The sequence below is a fragment of the Pleuronectes platessa genome, chromosome 10 (assembly GCF_947347685.1).
Source record: "Pleuronectes platessa chromosome 10, fPlePla1.1, whole genome shotgun sequence".
Taxonomy (NCBI): Eukaryota; Metazoa; Chordata; class Actinopteri; order Pleuronectiformes; family Pleuronectidae; genus Pleuronectes; species Pleuronectes platessa.
In genome coordinates, this window is record NC_070635.1 from 9098215 (window position 1) to 9122792 (window position 24578).

The following is a 24578-nucleotide window of genomic DNA, read 5'->3' on the forward strand; positions in this document are numbered from 1 at the left end:
GGACTGAGTTTGTTTGTTGCTTGATGAAAGGGTTCAACAAATTGCACAAAATATACTCTCACTGAAGACAGTTTCCCATCTTAAGAGCTTTATTGAATTCCCCTCATAATATGATAAACTTGAAAAATTAACATGAAAAGTAACTTGAAAGAAGTGGAGATAAATCCTGATGAAACCTCACTCAGGGGGAGGGTTGCAACATTTTTCTGAAGTTGTCCACGGCCTCCGTCACTTTCTCAAGTTCAGTTTGACTCTGCCGTAGCTGTGGAAAAAAAGGAAACCATTATTTACCAGGAGTTCACATCTTTGCACCCGGAGAAAGCCCGAGGGTTAAATTCATTTCTCCCACCTTCTCTGCATCCTGCTCCTGCACCTTCGTTGGCACCTTCTCCTTGTAGTCGCTCTTCGCCATCTTTTCTCTCAGTTTCTCCATCTGTTTCTCCAGGTCGCCTTTCTTTGTCATTAGCTTCGCCACTTCCTTCTCCGAATCAATGAGACCCTGAGGGAATTAAAGATGAAGCAAAATTATGACAAACGAAAATTACAATCTGGTTATTTCAGGGGACCTAGTTTAATACTATTACTATCATTTGAACCTTGATCACTAAAGAGTTAGGTACAATCATACTCTTTAATCTTATTCAGGTTAATTTAACTGATGTGGAACCTTAAGATCAAATGATATAGGACTAAAGTCCCCCCCACTAGTCTATATGCACATCACAGATGAGAGGGAACCAAACACAGTCCAGCAGATCACCGGCCCTCACCTTGAGCATAAGGTTGACAGTACATCTGTCAGAGGCAATAGCCACAGCACAGCCTTCTGGGACGGGCTGGTTAGCCGTCAGAGGGATGATGGCCTGAGAATGCGACAAGGTCTGAATCTGCAGACTGTACTGCTGCACCAGGGACGCAGTAGCAGAGTCTGTGCACTCGAGGTAGCCTGCGAGAAACGGGTGCCAAGTGAAGGTTAGGCGTCATTTAATTATTTATATAACAATATACATTAAAGATTCAATACACTGATTGTTCTACTGAGACCATTAGTGTGAAGAGAAGAGAAACAGTTTAATATGTCACATGAAATGAGTGCAGTAACAGGGAGAGTCGTTCTGCTGGTGGAGTTTTGTGGTTCTCATTTCCTGCGTAGCATCATACACAAAGCTACAGATTTGAGGTTAGGGGAAGTTTTCAGCCTCATAAGTAGAAGTAACAAAACCACAAAGTCACAACACTCTTACAAGTTAAAGTCCTCTATTAACTAAATAAACAATGACAGTCAAATTGACTTCCTTAAAGGCCAAAAAGTAAAAGTACTCCAACACTTACAGTAATCCCTGTTAGTGTAACATTACCCAAGACTCTTGTTACTGATACATTATTGTCTAGACAGAACTGTTGTAGTGGTGTTCGAGGTGGAGACAGTTTTAACTACTCTACATGCTGCTCAGTAGTTTAACCTGATTTAATACTGCTTGTTTATAAACTCAAAATGTTTTTTTATTTGTCATAAAAGGCTTATTAAATTTATCATTTAACAATAAAAATCAGCTGATATGAGCCTTTCACAGGCATATTGGTATATGTATCTGCTAATATTTTTGCAGATATGAAATCTTATTTTAAAGAATAAACAAAGCAGAAAAGATGTGCAGTTATGTTTACATGTAATTAGTACAAAGGGTTCTGTTACACTGTATTTATTTACAGTACATTATCAGTTCAGTAAATGTACTTAAATACTCTACATCATTATATTCTTCAGGGCAAAGAAGGAGACAATCCTTTAGTGTTTGAAAGCGTTTTTTATCAAAAGAGGGGATGAGTAAAACGTTATGAAGAGCCATTATGAGACGACTGTAATATCTAATAGAGATGAAGCACAGTTGGCCTTGAAAGTAAATGTAATTCAGAGTAATTTAAGCGTTGAATAACTTACAGTCGGCTCGGGTCTTGTTCAGGTTGTAGTCGGATCTGAGTGAGCGGATGGTCTTGATCACAGTCATCACAAACTCCATGTTACGGTCGACCTCATCGCTTTGCCAGCAGAACTACAATGAATGAGATTAAAACGTATGACTCCCAAAGAGTTTGGATGATGGGGAGTTTTAACACAAGCCTCTGTTCTCAAACTCACCTCCTCTGTTTCGGGGTAGGACGTGACACTGATGCTGGGGGGGTCAGACTGAGGTCGTCTCCGTGGAAGCCTCTGGTAGAGCTCCTCGGTGACGAAGGGCATCAGGGGAGAGAGGAGGCGCAGACCGACCTCTAAACAGGTGTAGAGGCTCTGTCTGGAAACCAGGGCTCGTCTCTGGCTGGCCTCGTCTTCCTCAGCTTTACTGAACACTGGTTTCAAACTTTCCTGGAGATCAGAGAGGAGGAGGACAGAGGAGATGAGAGAAAAGTAGTGGAATGCTTCATTTAAGACACTGCAGACCTTTGCAGAATTTTTTACATTTCCTCACAAAATCTTGGTACGGTAAATGAACCTTGGTTACTCAGTGGTCTGAATGGCTCTTACCAGGTAGACATCACAGAGCTCGTACAGCCAGAAGTTGTAGATGGCGGTGGTGATGCCGGGGAAGTCGTACGATTTGAAGCCAGCGTCGCAGAGGCCGACAGCCGCGCTCAGTCGAGACAGAATCCACCTGTCGGACACACTCTCCTCTCCACACAGCTGGGAGGAAAACACGGCAAAGAGGAGATGTTCAGATTCAGTAAACATGACACTTGTACTTGTTACCTCCGAGATGTCATCATGTACAAGCCTATGAATACAAAACAGGGCAGCATCTATGTAATATATACCCACAGACAAATACTGAGGCAAAAATACTGTTTTGCTAAGCATCAAAATAAGTCTTGTATGTCACCGGATGAATATGAAAAATGTGGCGCAGTCTTTCCTTATGTTGTTTGTGTCCTTTATCTCTTCTCCTGGTCTCACCTGGGCTTTCTCTGACGGCACAAAGTTGTCTCCCAGACTCCTCATGGCGAACTTGACAGCGTTCCACAGCTTGTTGCAGAAGTGACGGTAGCCCAGGATGCGGTTGACATCCAGGTTGATGTCTCGGCCTGAGGGACGCAAAAAGGAACAAACGATCATTCAGTGTGCATTAAAAACTGACAGGACTGAAACGCTGTCTTCCAGTGTTTTGATATGTTTTATGAATTTAAAGCAGAGATGCAGGCCGCCGGCCAACGCAGGCAAAACAGGGGAGAGGGTGAGAGCCACAGAAAAAACAAACAAGTTCACCTTGGCCTGTGTAGGCACACAGGGCGAAACGGAGAGCATCTGTGCCACACTCTGGGATGCCATTTGGATAGTCTGACTTCTGGCCCTGCTTTGCCTTCTCCACCTCCACAGGCTCCAAGTTGCTGTCTGTCAACTGGGCATGAAGACCCTGGAGGGTAGAGAGAATAAAGTGGAATGTCACCACTGAAAAATAAAACAATGTGTGGTCTTGGGAACAGGAAGCCCCTCTCGGCTGCGTCTTGATGCCTTAATTGGACGGACAGGAAAGGACCTTGTGAGGAAAAGTTAAGGTTAAAGTGCAGTTTACTACAAGTGCTTCACTGCCCTCTAGAGGACAGTTCTGCAATCCCTGACAGAGCAGGTTTGCCTCCAGCTGGTGGAGAGATTGATGGCCTCAATAAAAGCTGGTTGGAAGCAGAAAAAGGTGCTTAATAAAGCTTACACAAGAATATTGTCCCCAGAGGAGCAATGAGTGTCTGGCGACCGTGTTTTAATTCAAATGGGAGACAGGGAAGACTGCGTGTGTCAGAACATGCATCAAATTGTGATAAGCATTTACCTCCAGGGAGATTCCTGTAATGACATCCAGGGGGTCAATGACGTTGCCTAGAGACTTGCTCATCTTCCTTCCGTGGGCATCCCTCACCACCGCATGCAGATAAACCTGTGAAGTCATCACAGAGTCAGGTCCAGTTAATGAAACGAAGATGAGATCCTGTGCTACGCTGCGTTTGACAGTTGTGATTGGCCTCACCTCTTTGAAGGGCAGCTTGCCCGTCAGTTTGAGGCCCATCATCACCATACGAGCGACCCAGAAGAAGAGGATGTCGTGGCCCGTCTCCAGCAACGTGCCGGGGTAGAACACATCCAGGTCCTGGCTCTAAAGGACGACCACAGCATTAATGATGGACATTCATTTATTGATACATTGATGAGCACTGTTTTTATATTAACACTTCTTACGTGGACAAAAAACAGTTTAAAATCTGTTTACATCAGATGCAACATATGTAGGTATATACTCCTAAGACCCTGTGAAATTTTTGCGTGCGTCTCCCTTTAGATACAAATTAGTGCCCATTTTAACCATGTCATCATTTTAAAGAAATGTGACTGATCAAATGCATTCGCTAAAAAGCTTGTGGGAAAAGAAAAAATGCATTCTGGGAAATGTAATCCTTTTATTTTTTAGCTCTTATCCTGCAAAAAAGTTTTTAAAGTGTCGTTTAAGGCAATGACTGACAATCTAACCAACGAGTGGGATTTTAAAGCAGATTAAAGCAGTGTTTCGTTGACAAAAACAACAATATGAAAATAAATTCATTGGTTTTTGTAAATATGTTAATGAAGCAAGGATTTACAATGAAAGCCAAATACCGGTTGAGATATTATATTGGTCGTTTTCAAATAATCGTTAGGTTTTAGAGTTTCTTTTGGTTCTGCACCTTATATGAGCGTTTTGATAACAGTAATATCGACTGCAGATACACAGAGCAAAGTGCCCTTCCTGTCAGTAGAAAGTTGATAGAGGTGTTTTACCTCATTAGGCCAACCGAAGATAGAGAAGGGGAAAATGCCAGATGAAAACCAAGTGTCCAGAACGTCCTCATCTGAAACGCAGGAACAAAAGTTATCGGATCTGTATAAAAGTAGGTTAGAATTAATTCAATTCTTTGAATCTGTGATGTGGCATCACATGAACCGATTAGATAATCTTTATGGTCATTGTGGCGATGAGATTGCTGAATGAGAAGCTGTTCTATCTCACCCTGTCTGAGGGCGATTTTGTCAGCAGACACATTAAAGCGTTTTGCTGCCACGTTTCTGGCCTCCTCCTCGGATCTCCCGCTCACCCAGTAGTGACCGTCCATGTCCTAAAGAAGAAGAAAACAAAAAGAGAAGAATTAAATAAATGAAGCTAATGAAAACATACAGAATGAGACACAAACTTGTATCTGTCATCTGAAAAGCTTCAGACTAGTAACACATGGTCTTACCTCTCCTGGTTTCACAGAGGGATCATTGACAGTGACGAAGTAAGCAGGGATACGATGACCCCACCACAGCTGTCGAGAGATGCACCAGTCCCTGAGAGGAAGACGGATGGAGACGACCTGAAGAAGCACTCACTGCACACTTGATAATTCATAATAATCTATCACCTAGAGCCGAGACAATCAGTCGATTCATTTGACCAGTTGATCAACAGAAGATTAATCCGCAACAATTTTGAAAATCAATTCACTATTTCTGTGACTTTAAATTTAGCAAAAATGCCAAAACATTCATTGAGGATTTGCAGCTTCACTTTCTCTTATGTGACAGTAGATTTAGTAACTTTAGGGATTTTAATTTCTATTTGAATACCTGACCCATACATCATCGTGTAATCTGTTGTGTCGTTTTTGTGCAATCTTGCTAAATAACTGAGACACAAACAAACAAACAGATGAAACATAACCTTGTTGTTGGAGTTAATTACCTGATGTTGTCCAGCCAGTTGAACCAGGTCTTGAGGTGGTGATCAGGGATGATTTTGAGTCGTCCCTCTCGGACGGCGTCGGCGGCCTCCTTCCCCATCTCTTTGCAGTTCACGTACCACTGTGGCTTCAGCAGCGGCTCCACGATGTCCTTGGAGCGACTGATGAAGTAGATGCACATTGTGGCTTAACAGATGATCCTGAATAGGTTGAATAAAACCTAAAACACAAAATAACTTATTCACAGGCATGGTTAACTTTACCTGCAGACTGGAACAACCATGGGGTTATCTTTAATCTCTTTAAACTGGCCTCTATCTTTCAGCGCCTGCAGCACAGACTTCCTGGCCTCAAACCGCTTCATGCCCTGGGGGACAGAAAGAAGATTCAAAAATGAAAGATGAAGACATAAAACTGCTGCACCTGGTAAACTACAAAGAGGAATGACTCTCAGTGTCACAGTGGAGATACACTCATTGCAGGGGGAAGGACGATAATGAGACAGTGTACCAGGAAGGGAGGGGGCACATTAATGAGCAGGCCATTCTCGTCCAAGATGTTGATGAAGGCCAGATTGTGTCTCTCTCCAACCTCGTAGTCATTATGGTCATGAGCCGGGGTGATTTTGACAGCGCCTGAATAGAAAATGGTGCAGAGGGACATGAGAGGTGGAAAGGAGAAAAAAAGCACAGCAGTCACAATGAGGAAAAGTGACTCGACGATTTGTTACGATTACTCATTCACAGCACATTCTAGACCGGCAGACAGTTTGTCTTCTCCTGTAACAACGTCTACCTGTTCCAAAGCTAATGTCCACAAAGTCATCAAAGACGATCGGCATCTTTCGGTCACAGAAGGGATGCAGCACCATCTTCCCCTTCAGATGCTGATATCTGGGGTCAGTGGGGTGGACAGCCACAGCCGAGTCTCCCAGCATCGTCTCGATACGGGTCGTGGCCACAATCACCTCCTCGTCTACGGAACCAAAAAGAGGACGAGCGGAACAGAATTACTCACGTGGAGCAAGATGTCTTCGTTCAAAACTTTTCGGGGGATCCGCGAGCTCACGCACCTGAACCATCGACCTTGTATGCGAACGACACCAGGACCCCGAACTCCACTTTCTCTTTGTAACCAGGTACAGGCAACAGAGTCCTGCCGGTGAGCTCCTTCTTATCCACCTGCAGAGCAAACAGAGGGTTTAATCAAGAGAGGCCTCCATGAGAGACGGTTTGATTCTGTCCCGTTACAGTCTGATCACAGGGTTAATGAAGTTGGGCTAACTGCCAACACACCGACTGTGAGAACAGACTGCTCACTTATATCCCAGACAAACCAGATAAGATGAACAAGTGGGCTCAATCATTTCTGTGACTTTTTATTGTACTGACAAAATTAAGATATTTATCATCTGACTGCGATAAGATAAACAAGTAAGACTAATTGATATTCAACCAAAAGGCTTAAATCAAAGAGTTAGGTAAATAACTTGCCTCGATGTCAGAGATGGCTGAGTTCAGTGAGCAGGACCAGTTCACCAGCCTCTTGCTCCTGTAGATCACTCCCTCTTCATGCAGGCGGATAAAAGCCTCTTGGACGGCATAGGAAAGTTTCTGGAGGTTGAAAAAAATGACAAAGACGTGAGAAGAAGGAATAATTCATTAAAAGTTTATTCAAATAGGTTCAGGGATTTTATAGAAGAAAAGAAAACTCACAGTGTCCATGGTGAAGCAGGCGCGGTCCCAGTCCAAAGTGGAGCCAAGTTTCTTCAGCTGGTGGTAGATACGGTCTCCTTTTCTACAAAGGCAAAAAACAGCAAGGTTTGTTTTGCATTTTTATTCCAGTATCGTTCAAACTTTAGAGCTTTCACATCTTCCTCAACTCACTCATTCTTCCACTTCCAGATTTCTTGGATGAAGTTTTCCCTGCCCAGGTCATGGCGGCTCAAACCCCTCTCCCTCTTCAGCTTTTTTTCCACCACCACCTGGGTGGCGATGCCAGCGTGGTCACAGCCCGGGTTCCACAGGGTGGTCTCGCCTCGCATCCTGTGCCTGGAGAAAAGCAAAGCATATCAAACACATGTCGACAACTGCAAGAGTCTTATTGAATAAATGACTATTTTAAGGTTAATGCGAACAGTCCATCGGAGCTACCATCTGGTGAGACTGTCCTGAATGGCGTTGGTGAGGGCGTGACCCAGGTGAAGTGAGCCGGTCACGTTAGGTGGAGGGATGCACATCATGAAGACGCCACGAGGGTTCTCCTCACTAATGCTCTTCCTCTGCAGAATGAAGAATGAGAGAGAAACATACGGTTATCTATGAAAAATGTGACATTATGTCAATGTCGTGAAAGGGGGGGGGGGACTTCTTACCCCATACTCAGGCTTGAAGAATCCCTGCTTCTCCCACCATGAATACCAGGCGGCCTCCACATACTGAGGACTGTACGCGTCAGGAAGGGGGCTAACGACATCTGACACCAGCAAAGAAAAATAGAAGGTGTGAAAAACGGGCCTGGAGCTAATTGTGATATATGTATTCATATTAAAGAGGGTGGGAAATGTCTTAGTTATGTATTAGTTATTATAAATGTTATAACATGCTGTGTGTTAACTTTACACAGCCCTCCATAACAATTATCCCCTCCTGAGTCTTCAGTAGTCTGTAAGAAATCCATTTTGGCAATCATCTGCACAGCGGCTCTCTTAGAAGGTAAAGTCTTTTAGAGGCTGAAGGATTCTGTCTTCCATTCGATGTAGTGACCATAGCAGCCTCCCACCACCATGATGTTGAGTGCGTACCTCTATTACATAGAATCCCAGTTCCCATTGTGATTAATCACCTTTTTTCTCCCCGGGAGGAGTGGGGGTGCTGTATGTGATCACGCCCATCTCTTTCTTTTCAGGTTTGGCTTTTTTCTATAGAAAGAAAAAACATTACACAAACACAAACTGCTATCAAGCATGTTTAATCGATTTCTGTCCATATTTACGTTTTCAAACTTGCACCAATGTTCTTCTGTTTTTGTCAGTTATCTTTACCTCTGTTGGTGGCAGTGTCTTTTTCTTCGCCTCCACGTCCTTTTTCTGTTGGAACTTTTCCATCTTCTCTTTCTTCTTTGCTTCCTTCTTTAGCTGAGCTTCTGTCTTTGGAGGACCTGAGGAAGAAAATGTCCCGGATAATCAGACTGATGTTTACAAAAAATAAATAAATAAATATCCATTAACTGTAGCAACGAGCCTCCTGACCATTAGCTGTGGCATCGGCAGAGTCATCAGCAGGGCTGGCATTAGCAGTTTTAGCATCGGTAGCAGCGTTCGTCTTCGGTGTAGCAGCGTTCGTCTTCGGTGTAACAGGCACCATCTTCTCACACAGAGTGATCTTCCCAAACACCTTCAGAAACTGTGGCTGATTGACGCAGGTTGTAAACCACCTGGTAACATTGTTCAAGACTTTCCTGTCCGATGGCTCCAGTACCTGAAAAGAACGATGATTGGCTGATTTATTCAAATTAACATATCAAGCTAGGAGACAATAAGCAACTATGTGGGACAACCTGTAACACAACAAGATGTTGCACAGCATACTTACATATTTGAAAGGTAGAAGAACAGCTGTAGCTACAGCCATGTCAGCCAAGGTGACGCTCTCTCCCACCAGGAAGGTTCTGGGTTCCAGTGCCTGATTGAGAACCTTAAGAACACGAAGCAGCTCTGCACGAGAGCTATGCTGCAGCTGAGAATGCACAAGTCAACCAGTCTCATCATCTCATCTCCCCAGATAAAAAAATCATTGAAATGTCTATGACCCTATCTGTCCTGAGAGATATGATCACAAGTGGAAAGTGAGAAGTACAGATCTGAACGCACCCAAATCCTGAATGTGTCCCGAGATACAATCACTCAAACTATGTTCAGAGCTGGTCTGTGTGGCCAGGTTGTTTTCACTGTCTGACAACTGATCTGTTCTGGGCCACAAATGAAGATGAATGATAATTAATCTCGGGGGTTTGCTCTTCTTAGTGCTCATACTTTGGATTGTGGCCACTGGCACAATATCAACACTGACAATCACATATTGATTGATACTTTTCTTAAATTGGTCAAAGATTTACTTACAAACCAGCTGCATGAAATTCATTTAACTCCTCCTGACTCTCCTCTCTCTTGCTTGCTCTGACACACCTACACAAACACAGTGACTTCTGCCCCACCTGTCTTTGTGGACTCAGAAAAAACAACAATTTTGTCATCGCAGACAGAATTTTTTTTTTTTACGAATAGAGCAGGGAAGTAGGATTCGATCACAGGAAACACATTCAGGACATATTTTGACTCCAGTTGTAAAACACCACGTCCTTAATGCTGTGCACTTGTGATGGGTTCTCGCAGGACAGATACCAGATCTGATCAGGGCCACAGTAAGTATTTGGATAGTCCTCTCACCTTCTTATCCACTGCTATTACCCCCATCAGCGGGAAGACCACAGCACAGGACACAGGAGTGAGCTCATTGTCTGCAAAGCTGAGCCACTGCCAAACCAGGCTCTGCTGTTTAGTATCCACACCAGCCTTCTTCCCCTGAGATGCCAGGTACCAGGCCACAGCGCTGGCCCCGCTCAGGACAGAATCCCCCTCCCCGGCTCCCAGCACCAGGGTGGGTCTGGAGCGGGCATTCAGGGACGCAGGAGGGTCCTCTGTGATGGTCCGAGGGCGAGAGGTCGGACAGAACTCTGCAGCCAGCAGGGCCAGAAGGCTCCTGAAGTCATCGGGGTGAGGGGACACATAGAGAGCGGCCATCTCTGGTGGAGAATCAGAAAGGATGGATATGGTGAACACTGATTCTGACTCAGTTCTTTTTCGTTGTGCTGCCAGCTCTGCAGAACAAATATGGCTGGCATGTTAATAATAACAGAGTGGGTGTGTTCGTGTTGTTTAGAATTTCAGTCAACGTGAAAGAAGGTTGTTAGATGTGTAAACAAACTGGTTTAAACGTGTTTAAGAAACCAATGTTCGCTCTATGACATCGTTTCAAAGTAGCTGCTTTCACTTTCTGTGGAGTTGATTTCCGTCAACTGTCAAAGCCTGAAAGAAGAAGTCCCTAACAGGCTAGTTAGCTTTAGCTAATACCACTAACTAAACCCCGACTTTGGTACAAACCATGAGCTTAACGCGTCTTAAAGCACAAAGTCTTCGTTTCAAAGTTGTTCTAAGCAACAATTTTTTTAAATACATATGGCTCGTTGCTGAAAACGATCATAATTTGTTCTCCATACCTTTGAATGAGACGTCAGCTTAGGTTAGCAGACACGACAGAGCCACATGAGTTTTCTCCGCCTCCTTCGCCTGATGCAAGACACGACTTCCGGGTTTCAATCGCTACTTCCGTCAACAAACGGAAGTCTGTTAAAGTTTGATTATTTTAAACTATAAAGCAACAACATCAACAAGTGGGGTAAAAAATAAACACGACCTTTATTTTTGTGACATTAACAAAAGATAATAAAATATCCGTCAGACGTATTCAAGATAAAATAATTTATTGCGCAGAAAGACATCTTTAGTATTTACTCTTGAACAATTATTAATATGGCTTGCATGTTATCATGGTGAGTATGTAAGAGCTGAGGGTGGCTGTTTAAATTAGTCTCCAGTGTTTGTCTCATTTACAAAAATATATCCTATATCAAAAGATATAATGTTTGCATGTAAAATAAATAAACTGGAGTTGCATAAATGGAAATATTCATAAAAGTACGTCAACATTTTTATTTTACGTAATCACATGGTCTGCTTAATCTCAAGATTAGAAATATTCTATTACAAGGACACGTCCTTCTCAGCCAGATGTATTTATATCAATAACGATATGATTGTTACATTCTTGTATCATTAGCTCTAATTGTTGCATTTCTTTGAGCTGGAGAAGCTGCCTATTTGAACTACATTACATTCTTTTTGTGTAGTTTAATCTGTAAAAATATCTCATATTTTCTAAATTGATAAATGTAGTGCAGAAAAATAGTGTTTCAATCTGAAATGTTGGGGAATAGTTGAATAAAATCTTATATTGATAGTACAAGAATCTCAGAATTATACTCAACTTGAGTAATTGTCTAAATATACACAGTAGTTACATTCCAGTCCCGAATCAGAGAAAGATACCAATGAATAAACAAAGATGAAATGGTTCATGTTACACTGGCAGACCAGCCATTCATTTTATTCAAATGTATACATGCAACAAGTATCATACAAGAATCGCCCTGAACAATTACATCCAAAAGAACAGTGTGCACAGTGTGTTTTTACAGCTCTCAAATACAGTAGATTATTGAACAGCCAGATTTCCACAGTGAGGTGTATCCACATTATAAGGGAGGCTGTGTTGCTTTGTGATATAGCGGACTGTCCACTGGGTTCGCGGTTCGATCCCCGCCTCCTCCTGTCTTTGGTCAAGACACTAAACCCCCATTGCGGGCAAGCACCTTGCGTAGCAGCTCCTCCGTCATTGGTGTATGAGAGTGTGTAAATAGGAGGCAAAACATTGTAAAGCACTTTGACCCCATAGGAAGAGGTTTACAATTCACATGTGGCAATCCATCTATAACAACTAAGGCATCAAATGACATCAACAACTATTACTTTTGTGCTGCAGAAATGTACAAACCAAACCTGAAGAAAACCTATGACAAGGTTTGTTCCTCCTGCCCAGACGCCTCTCTCACTGCACCAATGAGCATATCCATAATCCCCATTACGAAACCCCCTCCCAGCCTAAACACATTAAACACTCCGTTTCCACTTCTCCATGTCAGCTTCCCAAACCCTCCACCCACAGCCATGGCCTGATCGCCCATCTCTGTCGCCACTGTGCCCACATAACATTCACTGTGCTCCCACAGCCGCCCTCCAAAGAACTTAGTCACCCACCAAGCATTATCCACCGCGTCGCCAACTACCCCCACCGTGTCCCCGGCCAGGGTCCCCACACCGGTGACGCCAGTGTGGCAGTTACTGTACAGAGCTCCCAGCATGGATGAGGTGCAGTAGTAGACACTGTTGACACCGGTTTCCCCAACACCCAGCAGCAGATCTGCAGCTGAGCCCATCCAGGACAAGAGGTCAGAGGTCACAAGGTGAAGCAGGGAGTAGGTGTCTCCGGGTAATGCACAGAGAACTCCGAGGTCCTCCTGAAGGACATAGGTCACCTGAATTGAGACAGAACAAGTTTCATTTTTTAAAGTGAGATAAAAAGGTGTGAATAATTCAATGACCAAATTACCTGAGGGAGTTTCAAGAACTCTGAGTTACACCTGTTTCTGACCAGACCTCATTCCTGTCTGCTCCACCCACAGACTGGAATGAGGGGTTTAACTTAATGACTGTGAACCTGCGGTTAAAATCTTAAAAAGGAAAAGTGAAGTTCTCTGCGTTCTCGGTTAACCCTAACAAAAAATAATCCCTGGTTATCTAAAAAAAGACTGAAATTAATGAATGAAAAAAGATCATGTATAATAATTGCCTTTTACTATAGTTTTTGCTAACTTTTCCTCATTTTCACTTCAATCATAAGCAATTCTTTGTATTTATAAAGTAAATATGATAACCAAGCATTTTGCATGTGGAAACTTTGAAAAAGAAAAATTGTTTCCCTAGTTGTTGACATAACTTGTAAATTTTAATTTGAACGAATTTAATTAATTTGTGTTGGTAGAGGAAGTCATTTTAAAGTTGGTGAAACAATTTTCTTCGGTGTGGGGTATAAAAGGTACATCTCAACATTTAAAAAAAAAATCTGTTTCTTGTTAATCCCTCAACCTAATGAAAGTGGTTTTGTAATAACTTGAGTACACATTCAACTTTAAATAAGGCTCAGTATACGTTGTTCTGTTCAGTAAATTGTATCACCTGTCCAGGTAACTTTGTGACTGTGGAGATCAGAGGGTGCAGCGGAGCTTTGAGAATGGAAATGGCGGTGGAGAGGATGTAGACCAGAGTGCTGGTGGAGTTTGTGTCTTTCTCCTGATCATCTGCAGTCTCTTGGTCCGCTGAGGAGTCAGGAGACTCTGAAGTGACGGCTCCTGAGCTCCTCACATCCCCGTGCTCTCCACTGCTGCTCGTTGATTCCACTGCACCTGCTGACGTTTCCTGTGCAACTTCACCAGCTTCCTCTGGCTGAACATCAGGATTTTTCTCAGCTTCAGTGTCTGGTCGATTTGTCTCAACTTCAGGGTCTTGTCGGTTTGTCTCAGCTTCAGCGTCTTGACGGATATTCTCAGCTTTAGTGTCTTGACGATTAGTCTCCCCTTCAGTGTCTGGACCAGCTGTGTCTGAATCCACATCTGTTTCTCTCGTCTCTTCGCCAGGAGCATCCACATCCATCTTCTCTACATTTTCAGGCTTCCCCTCGCCCTGAAGACCCACAAGAAATCCAACAGTCTCCACATCTGCTCCTCCACAGCCTTCAGAGAACATTTCTTCCACTCCCAGCAGCTCCTCCAGCTCCTTCAGGCTCACTTGCCTGTCTAATCCTCCTGTCTCTCTGATTAACCCCACGCTGAAGCCACCCTTCCCCTCTGGGCCCGCGCAGCACACTGCAGACCACAGTGGGCCCATCTGACACTCCTCATCTCCATCTTCGGCCGCCCTGAGACCCCCCGCCCCGGTCAGGATGTAGAGATCTCCCTCTAAAGTGCTGCACTGAGGACTGATGCTTGACTGAACCAGTGTTGTGACCGTTGAGTCCCAGTGTTGCAGAGGGGAGTCTGAGACGAAATCAGATGGATCCCCGCCTCCTCTGAGGAGAATTGGTGCTGCTGCTTTAATGTTGTTTTCCTCTTCTGACTGGAAGAAAAAATCATCACAACCAATCAATAAGGTGTGAGTGCAAATGTACATTAGTTATAATTCATGGTTTTACCTTTGAGATACATGAGCTGGTATTTTATGTTCAAATGATCCAACTGAAACATAAGTGGAAATATGTATCGTTCCATTTTAATGTCAATGTTCCAATAGTCCAGATAATTATGCAAGATTTCAAATGTTTATGTTTGAAAAAAAGGTAATTTCTTCTACAAAAATTCAGATTTTTCAGATGGTTTCTTGTTTTACAAAATTTTGGGATCTTGCAGTAAATTACCAGAGCTGACTATGTTTAGTACAATGGTGGGAGCAGTATTAGAGGTTTTAGTAAAAGTACCAATGAAACAGCCGAAAGCTAAACACTCTGTGTTCAATATCTTGAAGATAGAAAGACATAATTAACTAAAAAGACTTAACGTATCAAGTAAAACAACTTGTTCAAACCAAGAAATGGAGGCTACTGTTGCATTTGGTTGGTTTTCTTGATTACTACATTTAGGTGGTTAATGGTGCCACGGTGCCCAAATAAGGAGAGGGCCGGGAGCCTGAAAGGTCACATGTTCTTCATATAGCGTACTTCATTCCTTAAATACCATTATTCAAAAAGAGATAGTACCACTTTAAACAGGCTTCTTACCAGGAGCTCTTCGCCCTCCTCTTCCTCTGTCCATCCGTGCCTGAGATGGAAGGCAGAGTAGACAGCTGTGTCACAGGCTGGTTTGGACAGAGTGGCAAAGGCCTGTCTCCCAGGCAGTGTGTGGCAGAGTGGGTGCAGCAGCGGCCCTGCAGAGGCTCCCCGGGGAGGCGTCTGTCTGTAGAAGCAGTCGCTGCAGCGGGTGAAGCCCTGCTCGGCGTTCTCCTCAGCTGGAAGAGACAGGCCCGGGCCCAGCACTGCCAGTAGCAACCAGACAGCAGCTGCACTGACGGCAGCAGGACACAGCATGGTGGTGGTGAGCTCAGCAAATCCCCCTCTCTCTCTCTCTCTCTCACTCCCTCCGACACACACAATAACACAGAGCCAGGGGGAGAGGCTTATAAATTATCCAGCGATTTCCGTCTATAGATGGAAAAGATAAGGTGGCCAAGGTTGGCTGCTGATCTCTCGTTGTTTTCCTCACTCGCTCCCAGCTCTCTCCTCCAGTTTGTCTCCAGCCATGTCTGTCTTCTTTTAATGTCAGCTGTTCTCTGTGTTGCAGGCACTATCTTGCTTACTACTTCATTTCCTTTTCCCTGACAAGTTCACCCCCCCTCTGTCAGTTCCACCCTCTTTGCCTCTCCCTCCTGCTGTACCTCCACTTCACCCCTCCCTCGCACTCTCTCTATGGCTACACCTTTATATCTCCTCTCTGTTAGGTACACAAGCCAGGGCAACACCCACTCAAAGCTGTCAAGTACCTGTAGGTCTGCATTCCCAAACAATGGTTTCTATACAACACAAGTCACTCGATTAACACGTTCCTGTTGTCCATTATTCTTGGTGAGAGAAATCTGACAGTGTCGACCCTTTTACGTCAAAGAGCTGGTTAGACATGCTCCGAAACAAGCAGAAGCGCCAACTTGTACCTCCAGATAAAATGTGAGCAACTGAGCTCGGAAATGAACGTCAACCCTCATTAAAACCTAATCCTGACAGCCTCAGTCACGGGTCACCGTGTCACACAGTGCTGCGATCCCAGAAATCTGACTTCCCACACAAAATGCCATGCCTTTCATTGCAGCTCATCTCCCTCAGTCAGACACATGCCTGTTGGGACATGATGTTGACACCAACTGCTCTTTACAAAACGGTTATGTGACAAAAACAGCTAGTGGCATGTTATCCTGTAACCTGCTCCTGTGTAGGAATGAACAGACAAATAACCAGCGCTTCTCTTTTTTGACTTCTTGAAGAGGTGGATTTCAGCCAGGCAGAGTTCATGTTGCCTCTGAGTTATGGCAAACATGAGCAAAACGTACCCCTGGGCTGAAATCAGGATTCCTCTGCAGAAGCAAAAGACAATCCTGTGCAATAATCAACATGAGCCTAGTTTATATTCAGAGGAATAAGAATGAATGTTGTCAGTGCACACATTCCTGCACACAATTCCCACAGACAAGTCGAGTGGTGTGATTCACAGACTGAAGCTCTGGTATGAGAGTTTTAGGGTGTGAACCTCATGGGTGGGGCATCCTGCCTACTTATTTGTTTAACACTTTTTAATGGTGCAATGATCAAATATTTTGACACAAACACTGAGTAAGCATTTTGTCAGAAGAATCTGTAACTGAGGTCTGACATATTTTATTCAAAATAAAAAAAAACAGTCAACTTATATGAGAACATCTGCATTTTATTCTGTGACATGCAGAATTCACTGGGTGCAAAAATAGTATAAATTCATTATCAACTAAAACGTTTTTGCTTTTAAAATTTTAGGGGGAAACACAGCAGTATTATATGAACATTGTGATAAAGTCAAAAACCTCAACATAATAGTTCAAATGACAGATGTAAAAAACGACATGGACCAAGTAAAGACTCAGCTTTTCTATCCCACTAACACAGTTTTCAACTACTTTAACAACTCCCCGTCTGCGATGGAAGGTTGGACAAGGCAAAACAAATAACAAACACACAATTCCTCTTTGAAGGACACACCTAGTTGGAATCACTGTGGTGAATTACTAGAATGTTTAGACAAAAAAAAAAAGACCAGGCTGAAAAACAGAGAACATAAATATCCAATCATCATGGTCACAGCTCGCAAACTGGATTTTTATCACGGATTAAATTCTTGACACAATATATGAATTTTGGACAGCCATGCTGCAGTGGAGCAAAAGTCCACCAGAGGGAGCTTGGCTCACTTTTGAAAATGTGGGCTGCTGAGAACAGAAATACGTTGAGTCACGTTATGTCTTTTGATTTCATCCCCTGCTTATAAATACACTTTCTCACACACACACACTCACACACACAAACAACCTCATTCATTTGGGATGTCAATTACTAACTCAGCCTCGTCTCCCTCCCCCCTGTCTTCATCTCCTCGGTCGCTGTCCAAGTCACTGTCCCCCTCCTCCTCAGCTGCATCTCCACTGAGCATCTGTCTGGGAACCCAGCTGAAGGGGCCACTGGCTGTTGCAGGGGCCGCAGGGGCTGATGGGTAATTAGCTGCCATTGGGGCAACGACCTGTTGAGGTCAGAGTGAAGCAAAGATGTTATGAGCGATAGAGAGAGGGATGAAGATATGACGAAGGAAAGAGGGGGATGGATGGATCACTGCATCCCAGATTAAAGGAAGCATGCAGCATGTATATGAAATTATAAAGATTATTGTCCACGCGGTCAATTCAGCACAGGGACAAACTTGCCTCAAATGATTTGTGTACAAAATCTTCGACAACATGAGTGTCCTGAAATGTCGTGATTACAGGCGACAGTGCGTAATGATCAATAAGGCACCGATCAACTGTTTTAACTATCAGAGAGATTTTGTATATCAGAAGAACATAAGTGCACATGCTTAAGACTTCCTTCTACATGGACATAAACTGTATATTGTAACCAAAATATGAGCTACTGGTCTACTCTACTGTTCTCTAGAATAAGTGGCACATTTAACACACATTATCTCTGAAGTAATTAGAAAATATGTCTTAATTGTCATTATGATTATCTCTGAATATCCCATATTTCTGATCTCCTCTCTCACCTTCCCCGTAGGCTCTCTCTTGTTTTTTGGCGCCTTTGTTTTTCTCTCTTTCTTCACTCGTTCAGCTGGAGGAGCCAAATACTCTGGTGGGAAGGGCATCTGCCCAACACATATGCAGGCCCAAATTTGCCAAATGACCACATGTGCCCACAGGCATAAACATGAAGGACACACACACGCACAAACACACAAACATAAAAACAAACACAGAAGAATGAAAAATGCAAGGAAAGTGAAGGCATTATAGATGGAAAACGGAAAAAAAAAAGGAAGAGATAAAACAGATTTATGAATAAGAATGACAAAACTATCAAATCATATAAATAATGCATTAAAACAGGGATTATGTTTGCTCATGAGGAGGTGGAATGGCTGCAGTGTTACTGTAGTTGGCAGCAATATGATATGAAAAAGCATGATGGGCACTCACAGTGTTGAGGTATGGTCCAGAGCCTGGTGACTGCAGGGGATTAACACCAGCACGGGACAGCAGGGAGAGATGAGGGGAGGAGGAGGAAGGAAGACACGCCCCAGGACTGCTTCTCCGCCTGAAAAGAGTGCATGAATATTTTTGAACTCATTGTGTGAGGTAAACAATAACACCATTATTTAAAAACAAATGTGGTCCAGGGCAGGGTCGTTCATGGTCAGCAAATAGAAGAGGAAAGCCCCTCAGGAAGATTAAACCGGCATCAAACAAGAAGATTATCTTGTTTAGATGAAACTTTGATCTGCTTAAATCTGACTTAATTGTCAGTTCTATTCATATATTATAGCAAACTATTGTACAGGAGCTTATTGGGCTGAACAGCTTCCAATACCTGTGTGTCTGTGATGTTTAGATTTTTATCGGCCAAACGATAAATTGGTAAGCCTGTAGGCTGCTCATCTTTTCACATTTCTTCTAACTCCTTTACCAAAAGATTTTATATTTCTAAGGTTTCAGTTTTGTCACTGCAATGCCTTTGACAGGATTATGTTTACCACAGATGGTTTAAAGACACCAATCTATCTATATGCACCCAATGATTTATCATAAAAAATGATGCATGACCCTGAGGCGGTGAGTCTAACACCTGAATGTTGTGTTAAAATGCCCAACGTACTTTTTAACCCCGTCTCGTTCTCTCTCTCTTTCTCTCTCTCTGGGCCCTTCTGCGTCACTGTTATCTGAAGAAACTGTTGCCTCTGAATCTGAAATGTAGAAGAAGAAGAAAACCTGATCCAGCAGCACAGTAGATACAATACTCAGTAAAACACGTATTAAAAATTAAATATATACACACCACACAAACTGTATCACAACACAATGAAATGTTTTCACACCAACCTGAGGAGTCTTCATCTACCCTCTCATACTGCAGCAGTCTGTCCAGAAGGAAGCTGGGAAACGTGAACGAGATTATTGTTTGCTGCTTTCACACAAAACTCGTTCACATCCATATTTGATTTTATATAAACACACAACATCAAGTCACCTCTTGTCTCTGGAAACTTTGAGGAGTTTCCTCTGAGCTCTCCTCAGCTCCTCCTGAAAACACTCCTGTTCCTGCAACCGGAAACCAAACAGTGCAGATAAGAAAAGACTGGTGTGTGCTTTTGTTCGTTTTTTAAAAAAAGCTCAAAACGACGCTCGTGAACACACTCACATAAACCAGAAACTTTAATTTCCTCTTCAGATTTTTGTATTTCCGCTTGTAGTCAACCTCGACGTCCGCTTGGCCGTTCATTTCTGAAACGCAGCAGACAAACGGTGAATCAGTTTCACATGTGTAGTTTTACATGAGAACACTAACGGTCTGTTTGTGGAGAAGAACCACTCAGCATCGCGACATGTGTGAGACTGAGCTGCATGTAACACAAGCTAAGCTAAAGCTAAACGTTAGCTTACATAGCCAACTGGCAAAAGATACAGAGCTGCTGCTCTCACAGAGACAAACAAACAGAGTTATTTTAAATGTACGAACACAAAGTCGACTGATAATAAAACCGCGAATGTTTATAAAAAACACCCAAACCTCTAGTTTGAGTTGGTCTGTGCGACATGCTCTTGTTTACTATCGTGACGTCAGTGCCATGCGACTCGATGGGCGGACCTTTTGTTTAAACTGCCTTATAAAAATGTAGTTCAGAAAATGAACCGTAGCCCTTTTAAATTCAAAGTTACTATTGTTGTTATTAATTTAATTGTAATTATTTTTTCTCTTTCTTTTGCCTCTTGTTTTCATTTATCTATGGAGCTGCACCTGTTTTGATCCCAGTGTTTGTATGTTTGAAAATTCATAATTTATATATTTATGTTCTTAATTTCGAAGCAGTCTGCTGCTGCCTGTTTCCATGTGATGTCCAGAGGCTGCCCCCTGCTGGCTGCTGGGTTCCTCTGCTGCTCTTGCTTGGATTGTGCAGCTTGTGATTTACTAAAGTTGTCCATAACTTTAATTTGAGGTATAATTCTTTTTTTGTTGTAATTTAATATCAACATAGACTTTTAATCAATCTATTTTTTCCATATATCTATGCTCTGATCTTTGATTGTAGCAGCGTAATTGTCTAGAAGTACTTCTGCATGAAGGTTGAATAATAATGCAGTACAAATACATATGATATAAAAAAGTTGAATATTAATACTATAGATAATGTACCACCTCAAAAGTCAGAAACTAATTTCGTGCTATTATGTACAGTATAAAAAGTTGAATTCTTAAACTGTTCTAAATCAGTGCACTTCTGTTTTTCTTCTCATCCACAAACAAACATGCAAATGGAAAAGGGAACTTGAGAGTATTGTATACTCTTTCTGTTTTGAAAACCTTGGGGTACTTCATTGGCAGAGGGAGGTTTTTGCATTTTTAATGTTGCCGTTTTCCCTGAACACAGCAATTTAGACTTTTTGGAAGTGTGTCTTTTTCACCACAGACAAAATGGGGTCTCTCCTCTCCAGCTTTTCAGAGATGACATCATGTACGTGCTGACCAAGGACTATAGTTGAGGAAGAGGAAATCTCAGACACATCTGGACTGGCAGCTGCTCGAGGACAGTGGCATATGCATGAGTACAGCATTAGTTGAATATTAATGTTGAACATATATGTGCTGATATTATATGATTGTATAAAACACACAATTTGCACATTTCAATATTATGGCCGACACTGATTCACAGCTGCAGGAATCCCTGTGCATGCTTCCTCATGCAGCAGCCCTTTGTGTTTTATTGAATCCTCCTGCCAGCTTCACCCTCCACCTGCCGCATTCTGTGGTGCACTGAGTTTTCAGCTCAACCTTAGCTCAGCACAGTCACTTGTCAGGACCCAGCACTGTGAATTATAGATGAGGAACATTTGCAGAGATGAGTAATGCTGCCTCAGTGCATGCACCCACAGCAACCCCCCCCCCCCCCCCCCCCCCGTGTGTCTCTGTGTGAAGGGAGGGAGGAAGACGAGCAGAGAAAAAGAAAGAGGAAGATATACATATATATATTTAAAAAACTGATTAGATAAGTGGACAGACAAAGGGTTGCTTAAAAAAGAAAAAGCTTTTCTTTTTTAGCATATAACACTACCATCTCTCCTCAACCTCTCTTGGCTTTGTTTGGGGCCCCCCTACAGCCTTTTGCCTCTAGAGTTATACAGAATGTCCTTGCCTTTACCACCCTGTTAGCCAGACGCCTTATACTCTTTAAATGGAAACACCCTCAACCCCCATCTCACAGTAGGTGGGTTGAAGAAGTTTTACTGTTCATGAGTCTTGAAAAGCTTAGATTTTCCCTGAATGGTTCCTTAAATTCATTTGAAAAGACTTGGAGACCTCTCTTAAGTCAAATTGAGTCTTTGACATCTCTGCGTTATGGTGATGACTGAGCCCCCCCCCTCCCCCCCATTTATTTTATTTTTAATAACAATTCACCCTTCCCCTTTAATTATTTATTTTATTTTATTTATTTATTTATTTATTTTTATATTTGGTTGTTTTTTCGTGTTTATGGGTTTGTTATGGGTGCTGGGGATGGGAATGTGGGAGGGATAAAAAGATGGGAAAAAATGTAAGATGGAAGTATTCCCTGTTATATTGTTGTATCTCGTGAAACTACTTCCAATAAACAAAAATATAAAAAAAAAAAAAAAAAGAAAAAGCTAACCAGCATCCTTTTAGGAAACAAGAATAACACAATTTATAAAGAAAGGGCCATGGATTAGCTGGCATCTGAACAAAGTGAAGCTAACCCCTCATTATAAACTGCATCTGTGGGGGAGGGGGGGGGGGGGGGGGGGGATGGCATCAAAATGTAAACTGCAATAGTTCTAAAATAGCATCAACATTTCAAAAAGCTGAATGAAACTTTACTTACTGAAGATCTCATGACCCGTTTTAAGCTTATCTTTAAAGTGCCGTTTAAAAATCAAAACAAAAAAAAACATAGGACAAGATGATAAAACCTCCTCTACACTTAAGGGTCTTCTGCACTTGTTCCTTAAAGTCATTGGGTGCTTTGGCCTTTTACAGTTTTTTTCGATTGCTTAAGCACGATTTTCAAAACAGGGCCCGGTGTTTCAAACACTAAACACAATGAGCACAACCACACACCCAATCAGCAGAACACCTCAGATCCTTTGGAAAACTAAACACTGGTAAAAACTATACACTTGTTTATCAAAACCATATTTTTTTGCCATATGAAACACACACGCTTCATATTACTTAATTCTGCTTTAGCCAGTTACACACTGCTGTTGCTAACCTTAAACACTTTTAGCAATTCCAGTTCTCAGTGATTAGAGTTCTATAAGTGAAGTACTCTGAGAAAGTGCAAATATACAATAAATTCACCAAACACTACACAAGACCAATACTGCAGTCCCATGAAAATTGAATTTATGCCTCTCCATATCCCCAAATCAGTCAACATGTCAACATGGAGAATCACAACAAAACATGTCCCAGTTTTCATGCTACTACAGGAGTGTGCATAACACTGTAAGCTCGACAAATATCAGACAAGCAGAAAATTCTGTATCCAGTACAGTTTCCATGAGGGGAACCTGAGCCTGGGGCCGGAGATCGTAAACCCTCCACCGCCATGCCGAGAAAAACTCTTTGATTGGGTTTAGAGACGGAGAATGTGGTGGAAGGTATGGTACTGTAAACTGTGGATGGTGTTGAAACCAGTTCTGGACCAGAGCAGAGTGGTGGAATGACACATTGTCCCAGATGACAATGGATTGCATCTGGTGCCTGTGGTTTACTGCTGTGACGATGTTGTGTAATCGGTCCAAACATTTGAGAATGTGAGGTGTGTTGTAAGGACCCATGTTGTCATGACGGAGGAGGACCCCATTCTGTGTATTGGCAGCACAAAGGGTGATGTTACCCCACGTTGCCCTGGGACATGGATTATAGCCCCGTGGCCAATGATATTTCTGTCTCTCCTTCTTGCTTTTGTCAGGTTGAACCCTGCCTCATCTATGTATATGAATTCATGTGATTTCCTCAGCATCATCTGTAAAACTCTTAGAAATACAGTGAAAGACAAGATTCTGTAGTTCAGCATAGGTCTTGAATACAGTACATTTACATTATGAAAGTTATGTGTGCAGTATGCAACATCACACACAACATCATTAATAATGCCGCAGCCGCAGCCTTCTCCACCTCCGTGGATTCCCCCTCTCACCCTCACTCTTCTTCTTTTTTGAGCACAAGCTCCATTTTGGTTGAAAACAGGTGAACTAAGCTGCTGCATTGCTATAGTGCTTAAACCTGATTGGTGTGTCCACAATTAAGCAATACTGTGTTTGAACGCCAATTGGTTAAACATGGTGTGTTTAACCAATTGGCCCATAGGGGTGGTCATTTGACAGGCAGTGCTTAGGAATTGCAAGGAAGTGACATCTTGATATACTTCTGTGTTTAATGTATACAAGTGTGTTTAGTGTTTTGCAGATCACTGTGTGTATTGTTTTGCAAAAAGTGTGAAGCTGACATTGTGCTTATAGTGGTGCAGATCTGGGCCCATGTTTTGCTCCTTGAGTGTCAAGTTTGATAATTGTGTAATACTTTTGATTTGAGTGTTTATGCAATCGAAAAAAACTGTAAAGGAATTGAAGCAAAGGGGGTTAGAGGAATTGAAGCAAAGGGGGTTAGAGGAAGCTAATGGGACTAATTGATCAATGGAAACTCTGAAGTGACAATAAGCCACACCCCTCAACTTTGACTGTTACACAAAAATAACTTATCGAACAATTATATCCATTATTCTGGTATTAGGCTTTTGTTTCA

General features: G+C 42.5%; 3 protein-coding genes across 4 annotated transcripts; all 3 read right to left on the reverse strand.

The window, feature by feature from the left end:
• Nucleotides 1–71: 71 nt before the first annotated feature.
• vars1 (valyl-tRNA synthetase 1) lies at nt 72–11128 on the reverse strand. Of its 2 annotated transcripts, none has more exons than XM_053431904.1 (29): nt 11017–11128; nt 10187–10542; nt 9333–9476; nt 8996–9218; nt 8783–8898; nt 8584–8659; nt 8114–8214; nt 7893–8020; nt 7626–7790; nt 7455–7536; nt 7233–7352; nt 6812–6920; nt 6535–6714; nt 6250–6374; nt 6003–6106; nt 5742–5900; nt 5257–5347; nt 5028–5133; nt 4799–4869; nt 4014–4139; nt 3819–3923; nt 3260–3407; nt 2951–3078; nt 2525–2680; nt 2141–2365; nt 1943–2054; nt 771–946; nt 350–499; nt 72–262 (listed from the first exon to the last, which is right to left on the reverse strand). In XM_053431904.1, the coding sequence occupies exons 2-29, from the start codon at nt 10538–10540 to the stop codon at nt 182–184; spliced, it is 3861 nt and encodes a 1286-aa protein (XP_053287879.1). In that variant the 5' UTR covers nt 10541–10542; nt 11017–11128; the 3' UTR covers nt 72–181. The 2 variants fall into 2 exon arrangements, with proteins under 2 accessions (XP_053287879.1, XP_053287878.1); XM_053431903.1 differs by having other exon boundaries at nt 8990–9218.
• Nucleotides 11129–11930: 802 nt separating this feature from the next.
• LOC128448979 (uncharacterized) lies at nt 11931–15938 on the reverse strand. The gene is made up of 3 exons (XM_053431905.1): nt 15246–15938; nt 13652–14587; nt 11931–12951 (listed from the first exon to the last, which is right to left on the reverse strand). Exons 1-3 carry the CDS (start codon nt 15549–15551, stop codon nt 12427–12429), a joined length of 1767 nt encoding a protein of 588 aa, XP_053287880.1. The 5' UTR covers nt 15552–15938; the 3' UTR covers nt 11931–12426.
• Nucleotides 15939–16917: 979 nt separating this feature from the next.
• On the reverse strand, nt 16918–20393 carry ino80e (INO80 complex subunit E). The gene is made up of 8 exons (XM_053431911.1): nt 20322–20393; nt 19953–20035; nt 19782–19852; nt 19634–19686; nt 19410–19497; nt 18734–18851; nt 18304–18402; nt 16918–17781 (listed from the first exon to the last, which is right to left on the reverse strand). The coding sequence occupies exons 1-8, from the start codon at nt 20347–20349 to the stop codon at nt 17575–17577; spliced, it is 747 nt and encodes a 248-aa protein (XP_053287886.1). The 5' UTR covers nt 20350–20393; the 3' UTR covers nt 16918–17574.
• Nucleotides 20394–24578: the final 4185 nt, after the last annotated feature.